This window comes from Eurytemora carolleeae, unplaced genomic scaffold (assembly GCF_000591075.1).
Source record: "Eurytemora carolleeae unplaced genomic scaffold, Eaff_2.0 scaffold845, whole genome shotgun sequence".
NCBI classification, from domain to species: domain Eukaryota; kingdom Metazoa; phylum Arthropoda; class Copepoda; order Calanoida; family Temoridae; genus Eurytemora; species Eurytemora carolleeae.
In genome coordinates this window covers 161964-172418 of record NW_019396802.1, presented here as the reverse complement: position 1 = coordinate 172418, position 10455 = coordinate 161964, and the positions used below count along the sequence as shown (strand labels likewise).

Here is a 10455-nt window from a genome sequence, read left to right as displayed (position 1 = left end):
GAACATCTTCTTGAATAAGCAATCAAATAAGTACTTATGGAACATATTCTCAAATAAACACTTCTTGGACATATCTCGAAAATTATGAATGAATTTTGATTGTCAATTGAAACATTAATCAATCTAATATTATTTAGAATGCAGAAAATAAGTTAAACTAACTTCATTTTGACGAGAATTTTTTTTTATTTTCATGAAAAATTTGCTGAAATGAGTGAAAATTAAAAAAAACGGTGTATTTTCCAGGATAAAATCCGTACAATCTGTACAATTTGAAAACAAATCCGTACAATCCGTACATTCCGTACAATTTTAGGGTTAAAAAAAAATCAATCCATACAATCCGTACATTTTGGCCACCCTGCAAACCATACATCCGTACTCAGACATAAAATACCTAGACAGTTAGACATATCATACATCCGTACTCAGACATATATACCTAGACAGTTAGGCATATAATACATCCGTATTCAGGCACAAATACCTAGACAGTTAGACATATCATACATCCGTACTCAGACATATAAACCCGGACAGTTCAGACATATGTTACATCCATATTCAGACTTATCTCACATCCATACTAAGGCATATATACTTAGACAGTAGGACATATCATACATTCATACTTAGACATATATATACCTAGACAGTTAGACATATCATACATCCGTACTCAGGCACAAATACCTAGACAGTAAGACATAACTCACATCCATCATCAGACATGTATATCTAGACATTTAGACATGTCATACACCCATACTCAGACATATATACTTAGACAGTTAGACTAGGGTTAGACATATCTCATCAATATGCCTAAGTATAAATGAAGGATATGTCCGAGTAAGGATGTATTATATGTCTAACTGTCTAGGTATATATGTCTGAGTATGGATGTTGAGATATGTCCAACTGTCCAGGTTTACATGTCTGAGTACGGATGTATGATATGTCTAACTCTGTAGGCATTTATGTCTGAGTATGAATGTATGATAGGTCTAACTATGTAGGTATATATGTCTGAGTATGAATGTATGATATGCCCAACTATCAAGGTATATAAGCCTAAGTATGGAAGTGAGATATGTCTTACTGTCTTGGTTTGGATGTACTGTCTAGGGAGTATGGATGTAAGACAAGTCTTAACTGTCCAGGTTTATATGTCTGAGTATGAATGTATATGTCTAACTCTGTAACCTTAGGATGGATGTAAGATATAGAAATAAAAAATTTTCCGGATTTTTTTCTCTCAAAAATTTTACTTTTTGAACTTTTTTTTGGAGATTTGGTAATAGATGTCAAGAAGAGTTGTTTTTTATATGTTAGTTAACATCATGTATATTACAGAGGAAGAAAACAAATTAAGATTGCTTGATGTATAAGGTCCCTGCTCCGGCTTGAAAAATTGTTAAAATCGCAAAAAAACCGGCCGTTTTTCAAACTTTAGTGACCGAGCAGGGACCCTTAGGGTCACCAAGAGTGTACTGCTTTTGACATAGGCTAGGTAGAGGGCAGAATAATGTGGAAACCTGTGTACCGTATTTAATATACTGGTTTTATCTGTGTACTGAATCTAACGTACTGTATATACCTCTGTACTGTATTTAATGGACAGTATATGACTTTGAACTGTATTTAATGTACTTTATATACCCATGAACTCTATGTATTTAATGTACTCTATATATCTCTGAAATGTATTTAATGCAGTGCTTAGGATCCATTTAATATTGATGCAGACCTGGATCCGGATCCTCAGCACTGATTTAATGTACTGTATATACCCGTGCACTGTATTAGTTATACTCTATATATACCTGTGCACTGTATTTAATATACTGTATATACCTTTGTACTATATTTAATATACTGTTTATATCTGTGTACTGTATTTAACGTACTGTATAAACCCTTGTATTGTATTTAATGTACTGAGTATACCTGTTCATGATAGTATTGATGACTCTTGGCTCCAGATCCAGCAGCACTGACCGAGGGATGTAGTGTTCATCATCAGCCTACATCAATCAATCAATCAATCAATCAATCAAGTTAGTTGATTTAAAATCAACTAATCAAATGTGTATTCAATTCATTTATTAATAAAAAAATCTGTCTTGAACATGACCAATCAATCAATTAATTCATTTAATAATAATTATCAGCTAATCAATTATTTAGTCAATCAAGGAATCAATCAAATAATCAGTCAATAAACTTGCTCATGGAAAAAACAATGAATCAAAAAAGTTGCAGAAAAACCAATAAAATAGAACAGATACAAACACACAGCTCAACCGAATTGAATCTATTTACCTGGTAGAAGAAAACATCCTTCCTATCTATACCCTCTGTAGCGTGCTCCAGTAGTATTCCTAGATAGGCTGGGGCTTGACAAGGGCGATGATAAAATATTTTAAAAATGAAATCCCAAATATGATTGACTTAAATGATTTAATGTAGTTACAAGTTTGAATTTTTCTGTACGTCCAGGAAAAAAAGGTTACAGAGATCCTACCTCCAACCCCCCAATCCCCCATCCGGCCCTTTTTTCCTATGAAGAAGTTTGTAGATGGAGAAAAGGTTTCTTTGATATAGAGAAAGGGAAGAAGGGAATGGGTAGATATTTTTGATACTTTTTACCCCAAATTAGTTTATTTTTTACAAATCTTAATTGTTGAGTTTCTGCATCTCGAATGACCTCCTTTTTATCAATCAAGTCTTATCAAGCAAATAAAAAAAATTGAACGTTTAAGTAAAATGGATCCAATTTTTCGTTAAACGAATTCAGATTGGCATCAAAATTGATCCTAAATTTAAGATTTAACAACGAAAGATACACATTCCCAGCAATAGAAATAAAAAATACCTGGTCTGGCTTCAAAAATATCAAAAATGCCTTTAGTCTGAAACAAAAATTTAGATTAGTTTAAAGGCACACATAGCATACAGGTTACAGTACATTTAAACAAATTTACCACGACAAACATTTACAGTACACTCAGTACACCGTGTACACAGCACAGTGCACATGTTATAGTACAATACTGTCCACAGTACAAAATTTGCAAATATCTAAATAATTTAAAACTTTACAGTAACACTTAGGTTTATACAATGCGATAAAAGGACTAGTTCTAACTAATGCTTAACAGTTTAAACGACAAAATAAAGCATTACAATTTTCTATTTCTTTATAAATATTTATAAAGATATATTGACCTGAGTAAAGTTGCACAGATCGAATAAAATCTATCAAATACAAAAAAAGTTTATATTTCCCAGGTTTTCAATATGTTTTAATGAAGCGATTATACTTTAAAAGACTTCATGAAGCCATCAATTTACGAAGTAAAAGTGATCATGGCTCTCCTATAATCGCAAATGATCAGTTATTACCAGCCGTCTCTTTCTAGAAACAGGCATTTAGGACGGTTTCTACATGCTTGCTTTAACTTCTGAGGTCCACCGTACTTCTTCATATCCTGGCAAGCGAGACAAATCTAGAATAAAAAATGTCAACCTACGATTGTTTAAAATCATTTTCAAACAAAAAAAACTAGACTTTAAAAGTTTTGAAACTACGAATGTTCAAAATCACTTTTTAAAATGTTAAAAACAATCTGAATAAAGAACAAATAAAACAATTTGAATAAAGAACAAGTAAAACAATTTCAATAAAGAACAAGTAAAAAATCTAAAAAAAGAAAAAAATATTAGAATAGTACAGTAAACGATGCTTAATGCCTGCTACACACTATATTAGATGTGCACAAACGAAGAAAAACACCATGGGTGTATATTTTCCTTGATAACTTACNTTTATAAAAATGAATGATTTTTAAGTATCAAGAAGAATGAAAAACTTGCTTTTAGATGTCACATTTTTTTCCCCTATTGATAAAAAACACCCCCATCCTAATTCTGAAAAATATACACCCCTGAACACCACTTGAACACACCGGTCTTACACATTTAAACAGAGTAATATAATCAAAGAGAAAATAGCATCTCATTCATTCTTGATCGGACGAAACTTCAAAGACTATCTTGTGAATCGGACATGCCACTTTTTTCTTTTTTAAAGCAATTTTAACTAACGAATTTACGATTACAGTCCCTTAAAAAATGTAAGTTTAATTTTTAAAGCATACTTACCAAACAGTCCATGACTATGCAATTCATGCAGCGTTGACATCTAGTCCTCTTTTTAGGTCTTATCTTTCTATCCATCATCTTCATCCTATTCTGATTGTTACTTTGCTTTATCATCTTCATCTTAATCGCCATTGTGCGTCGTCCTCTCTCCTCTTTAACAAGCTCGATATCCTCTCTCATCTTCTGGTTGAGAACCAGTTTCTTCATCTTCACATCACACAGCTTTATAATATCTTTATGTTGGTTTCTCAAGAACTCATCTGTGTCTTCTTCGCTTGTCTATCAACAGAGNATAGCCCGACCCCGAATCAGAAATATGGATCCAAGTGAGAAAATAGAATTAGTGTGTTTTTAGAGCTTTAGCATAAAAAATGCAGTTTCCCCCTATGAAGAAGGGTTGTGATATTATTGTATTTGAAGAGTATTTATATACGATTATTTAATTTAAAGCCTATTATCACAACCATATTTTTTTTTCTTCAGAACCATTAAGTTCACTATTGCTTAAACAATTGTGAATAAGTATGAATTTTAGAAGGTTTTAACTACTTTCAAATTGAAAACCCCCCAAAAAACTCAAAAGTTAAGTTTTAATATAAGAATCAAAATCACTAAAAATATGATTGCAAATTAAGATTAGATGAGTTCCTTGATATCCATTGAATACACTGTGCGTCCCCCCTAGTGAGTCTTCCGGCAGTAGATCAAGTTGACGGGGATCCACTGAAGTAGGAGGACTCTCACACCGGATAGGAAGCTCGTAACTCAGACTTTCAACTGAAAATTTAATGGAAATAAAATATCTAACATTAAAAGTAGACAATTTACTAATTTTGTGAGTATACAAAATGCAAGTTCATTGTTAATCAAAGTGCCAGTGGCCAAAATTTTAGGATGAACGCTTCAGAGCCTACAGATAATTTAAAACAAATTAAGTTTTTGGGATTTGTTTAAAAACGATCTAAGCCAAATTTTTAGTCATTTGACAAAGAAGTTAAATTAAGAAATTCTAATTTAATTTGAAATTTTTTTTCTAAATTATTGATATTTTGTTTACATGAAAATTAAAACATATGAAATAGATTTGAATTAAAATATTAGGAAAAGATTTGTTCAACCGATCTGTGAAGAAAATGCTGTTTTGATTGTGCATTTATGTTATTTAACAAATAATAGGATTAACTTTTTAAATTTTAATGAAACCATTTTTTTTACACAAGTCTAAAGAAAGACCCGAAAATGAAACGAAAAACAGCGTTTTCAAACAAAAAGACCATTTGTACCGATCATTACCTCTTGATTTAGAAGCAAGGAGTTTTGATGGAGATCGTTCAGACAGATAAACAGGCAAACCCCTAAATATGCGAGTTCAGTTATTTTAAGATGTATTACATGTTAAATGAAAAGTAATCCTCCCTAAAATACATGTCAACAGTAAACACACTGCTTGATTTGAAACAAGGATAACTTGGTTACAGATCTTCTACACAACTTCTACTCAATTCGGGTAGTAAACCTATGGAACAATTTACCTACTGAAATCAAGGATGCTAAGTCTCTAAATATCTTTAAATCTCTACTTGACGCCTATCTTTAACACCTTGAATCACTATGTTAGGATTAGTGTGCAAAAGGTTACACAAGGAGGACGTAAATCTAGAGGACGTAATCACTACTCCGAGAGGACTTCACTGAAATTCCCGCTATATTCCTACCTGGAGTCCTGGGGATAACTCATCAAGTATTCCAAGTAAGTTAGTAATAAAGGACAGGATCGAGAAAATGAAAATGGGCAATGGAAAAACCAAAATACAATCATGATGAAGTTTCACATTCAATTTTATTTAAATGAAACATCAAGAATAGAAATAAAAGCAATACTAACTACTAATCGGTAAATAATTTAGTTATGGTCCATACTTTTTATCCAAATGTGCAACCCCCCCCCTCCTCCGTAATGAGGGATGAGGGAGGAGAAGCAAGAGAGGGAAAACTACTTCACTTACCTTTCTTTAATCTTAATGCCTGCCATTGATCGATTGACAGATTTCTGAAGTTCTTCTTGTGTATAGTCCGGTAGATAAACAGCTCCATGATCTAAATAACGCATGTTTCCAAAATACGGATATACTTACTTAAAAGTCATCTTATTCAGCAGCTTTGAAGGGCTCACCGTAGTTTCCAACCCGAATAAGCCCCCACCCCCCATTGTAGTTTAAAATTAGGCTGGTTCAAGAAACCCTTAATAGCGCTCTTAACTAATCCTGGTTGGTAGGATCATCTACCCTACGCGTTCATAAGTTGTGTTAATACCGGTATTAACAGAAATGCTAGTTTAACTAAGAGCGGTGTTAGCAAATCCAACAGCTGGGTAGATTTAGGTAGGATCATCTACCCTAAATACCAGCATTAATTTGGTTTGGTCTCGATATTCTCGAAACCTTATAAAATACAGGGATGTTTAAAAAACAAATAAATACTTCTTATTTTGCTTAATTCAGCCCCCCCCCTTCTTTAAATAACTATATTAATAAAATAGTTTCAATATAAAAAAGAACATTTTCATGTGAAAAACTTTATAGAAGATTTTTTTCTATAAAATATATCTTATTAAAAAGTTTTTATTTTTTTATTAACTTTGATAATGAAATGTAAAAAGTTTAGTTTGCAAGATATTTTCATGAATTTTTAATCTATCTTTTGTCATAAAATAAAAAATGTATTCTTTAAAAGTCGTCTTTATAATTATTAACAAAATATTAAGTTGAGAAGAGATAAGAGTTGCGCAAAAGAGTCAAAACGGTAAAGATTGGATGAAAATCCTGGTTTTAGCTAGGATGACTTATGCACGCAACAGCTGTTCTAGGCTAGATAATCCTGCCACAAATTAGGCAGCAATAGCGACTTATGAATCCGTATTTCCTAACTACCAGTCTTAAGATACCGGACTCAGTCTTGAACCGGCCAATGGTCATTATATAAGGAAAATTCTAGCTACAGCAAATAAGAAATTAAAAAGTTTTAAATATTTAAGTTTCAAATACTTTAATCCATTAATGCAATTTCAATATTTGAACTGTAAGATCTTAAATTGAAGATCTCAAGTACTCAAAACACTATAATTAGTGTATAGCCTTTTTCTTGTTCTCAAATATGGTCTATCTTATGTTTCAGCAAAAGTCAAAACCCACGCTTAAGTCACTACATAGATATCATGCAACTAGTCTTCGCATAATTAATCTGTCTTGTTTAAAACACCTCTCGTCAACATTTCAAAAACGAGATAATATTGGTTACTTACTGGTGAATCGCCTCGCTTTCTTTTCGTTTTTTTTTGTATTTTTTCTGATCACATTCATAGTTTCTGCTTTTTCCTACTTGTTGTAAATCGACCTTTACTTTAAAGTCTAATGCTTTCCCTCCAGAAAGTATATGAAAAGGTCTTTTATTGAAAGCATTTTTTCGAACTATCTTGGTCAATTATAAATGGTCTTGTTTAAAACACCTCTCGTTAACATTTCAAAAACGAGATAATATTGGTTACTTACTGGTGAATCGCCTCGCTTTCTTTTCGTTTTTTTTTTGTATTTTTTCTGATCACATTCATAGTTTCTGCTTTTTCCTACTTGTTGTAAATCGACCTTTATTTTAAAGTCTAATGCTTTCCCTCCAGAAAGAATATGAAAAGTGAAATTGTACTTTTTTGTCCCTACGGTCTCTATTTGGTCGCCTATTACTGAATTAACTTTAGCGAATTTACTTTACTGAATTTACTTTAATTAACTTAAAAAGTCATTTACCAAATATTTACGATTTTTTATCATAAAGAAATGATCCCTGTGTAAACATATTAAAATCAGAATGTACGTGTTTTTGATATATATATAAAGTTTACTTTGTTGTTTTTGTACTTTTTGTTAAATAAATAGATTTGAATAATAATAATTATATACGCTTGCACATTTATATGTTTCCTAACTAGCAGGTTTATTAGCTTTCCAAAAAACTGTTGTCTCGTACCTGTTATAACAGAGAAGAGAAGACCCAAAACAAGCCTGTTCATTTTAATCTCTCCATCGCTGCAATACACTTTCAAATCGCAGTACTCTAAACACACATACAATATATTACAGTCCTAGTATTGGATTTTGGACCCCCCCCCTCAACCATTTTAGTCCACGCGATTTTGAACTTTTTTACAAATGAATTAAATATTAATTTTGAATTACATCAGAAGCTATTTCTGAGACAAACGCCGCGGCTAGGACAGGCTAGGGAGTCGGGCGCTGCGGCCACAATGTTAAGCTTTGCTCATGTATTAAATGTAATAACTATGCATAAAATGATTAAAAAAAGGGGGGGGGTCCAAAAATCCTTAGCCGGGAATTTAGCTAGTGATGTGCTGTATGCTTACCTTCAAGTCCCGAAAGCTGAATAAGCTCTCCACGAAGTGTATCAAGGTGTGTAGATGAATTGATGACATAGTGCTCTTCCTCCTCAAACATTTTTGAATCTGAATAATAGAACACATGCTGCAATTTAAGCATTGATATTTGCTGTAAAGATAAAGATTGGGCATAAAGGCTAATGATATGGCGAGGAAATGCTAGTCGCAGCTAGTGGGCCGAGCGGTTCGGGGCAGTGGCAGACTTTGGATAAGCATACAAGGAAAAGGATTTAAAACAGATAATTTTTCTGGAGCAATTGAACTTGTGTACTCAACGGTGTTTCGAAATAAATTTCTTAGGTTGTGTAAAATTTAGGGTATATTCCTAGAGAACGATTTTTGGACCCCCCCCCCCCTCCTTTCAATTTTGTACATGGATCTTACAGAAAATGTCTTAACTTGACCTAACCCGTGGCCGCAGCGCTCGGCCCCCTAGCCTGTCCTAGCCGCAGCGCTCGGCCCAGAAAGAGTCTTAACCTCACCTAACTAACCCTAAATAATACTATATAAATAATAATTTGGTCATGTACAAAATTGATAGGAGGGGGGGCGGGGGGCTGGGGGGGTCCAAAAATCGTTCACTAGGACAGACCCTAAATTTAGTCTAACTGACATGAATGTACACAGACAATCTGAGTCCGTCCTACGAGTTCAAGAGAAAGCTTCACGTAACTCGGTTACAGATATAATGTGCCTAGCCAATTCCTCTGAACCGGACCGTAAATTATTTGATAAAATATCTTTGATCCTCGACAGCGCGGCGTGGAGCTAGCTGAGATCGAGTTAATTGTTTATAAAGAAAACTCACAACATCTATCGGCAAATCATAATATTAAAAAACTTTCACGGNGAGATCGAGTTAATTGTTTATAAAGAAAACTCACAACATCTATCGGCAAATCATAATATTAAAATACTTTCACGGGATTGTATTGATCTTATAGCTAGAAAGATATCGAAAAAGGCCAGTGGCCATCCGATGTCACGATTTCGGGAGTTGACGGCGGGAATCATATTAAGGTCGACGCGAATTAATTTGAAAATGCCGCAAATGTTATTAGATCCTAAACGTAAAAATGAAGACGATTGTTATAATCAACTAATCGTGGTGCAGTTTTATTAAAGAACTACAGGGTTTTGAGCAGTGGCGTAAATAAGGGGGGTTATTGTGGTTACTTACCCCCCCCCCAGAATCCTTGGGGGTAATTACCCCCTTCCCTATTAGAATCTTGGGAACATAAGCATCCCCGTCTAGAATCCTTGGGGTAAGTATCCCCCCTAGAATCTTAGGGGTAAATACCCCCACCCCCTAGAATCTTTGGGACACAAACATCCCAGTATAGTAACTTGATCTCCATTCTCCATGTCCATGATAACCATTTAAAGGAAAAATGTTAAAATTATTTTGGCGATTCTAGCAGAAAGTCTTACTCAATCAACTTAAAAAAAGTAACATAGATATATTTTACCCAAAAATCTACCACATTTTAGACATTCAAACACTAGCACTTTTCGGTGTTAAATGTTACAATTGTGTTAAGACAAAATAATGTTTACGAAATAAACCGGAATGGTGCAAAGACGATATAAAGTCGTCATTTACTTCCCATGTCTATAATGGGACACCCTTATGCTGTATGGTTTTGTCGCCTAATGTGTAAACAAATATGCGCGAACCAACAGCACATTTCAGCTTTCAATGTCAGATTTAACAAATAGTGCTGTCCAAACATTTATAAATTTTTAGTCAAAATGAAAAGATTCTCTGAATTCTTTATAAAATATTTTCAACCTGGGTTCCTGATATTATCTTCAAAATATTTCGCAGAACTGTTAAAATT

At 33.4% G+C, this 10455-nt stretch overlaps 2 protein-coding genes across 2 annotated transcripts in view; both read right to left on the bottom strand.

Annotated features, from left to right (window-relative positions):
* The window catches only part of LOC111708829 (tubulin gamma-1 chain), a 21130-nt gene extending 12458 nt beyond the window's left edge, over nt 1-8672 (bottom strand). Inside the window, exons 1-7 of the mRNA XM_023482326.1 lie at nt 8582-8672; nt 8188-8274; nt 6174-6264; nt 5860-5890; nt 2883-2887; nt 2326-2386; nt 1951-2027 (exon numbers count right to left, since the gene is read on the bottom strand). Coding sequence (XP_023338094.1) covers nt 1951-2027; nt 2326-2386; nt 2883-2887; nt 5860-5890; nt 6174-6264; nt 8188-8274; nt 8582-8672 — 443 coding nt within the window. The remainder of the gene's footprint in view (nt 1-1950; nt 2028-2325; nt 2387-2882; nt 2888-5859; nt 5891-6173; nt 6265-8187; nt 8275-8581) is intronic.
* On the bottom strand, nt 2915-4452 carry LOC111708830 (jmjC domain-containing histone demethylation protein 1). Its single transcript, XM_023482327.1, has 2 exons — nt 4168-4452; nt 2915-3512 (listed from the first exon to the last, which is right to left on the bottom strand). The coding sequence occupies exons 1-2, from the start codon at nt 4372-4374 to the stop codon at nt 3405-3407; spliced, it is 315 nt and encodes a 104-aa protein (XP_023338095.1). The 5' UTR covers nt 4375-4452; the 3' UTR covers nt 2915-3404.
* Nucleotides 8673-10455: the final 1783 nt, after the last annotated feature.

Bases quoted from the DNA above. Each gene is read 5' to 3' on its own strand.
- LOC111708830 (XM_023482327.1), bottom strand. From the start codon at position 4,374: ATGAAGAAACTGGTTCTCAACCAGAAGATGAGAGAGGATATCGAGCTT. The intron at 3,513-4,167 runs GTAAGTATGCTT...TTTTTATTCTAG, and splicing joins GCATAGTCATGGACTGTTTG to ATTTGTCTCGCTTGCCAGGA.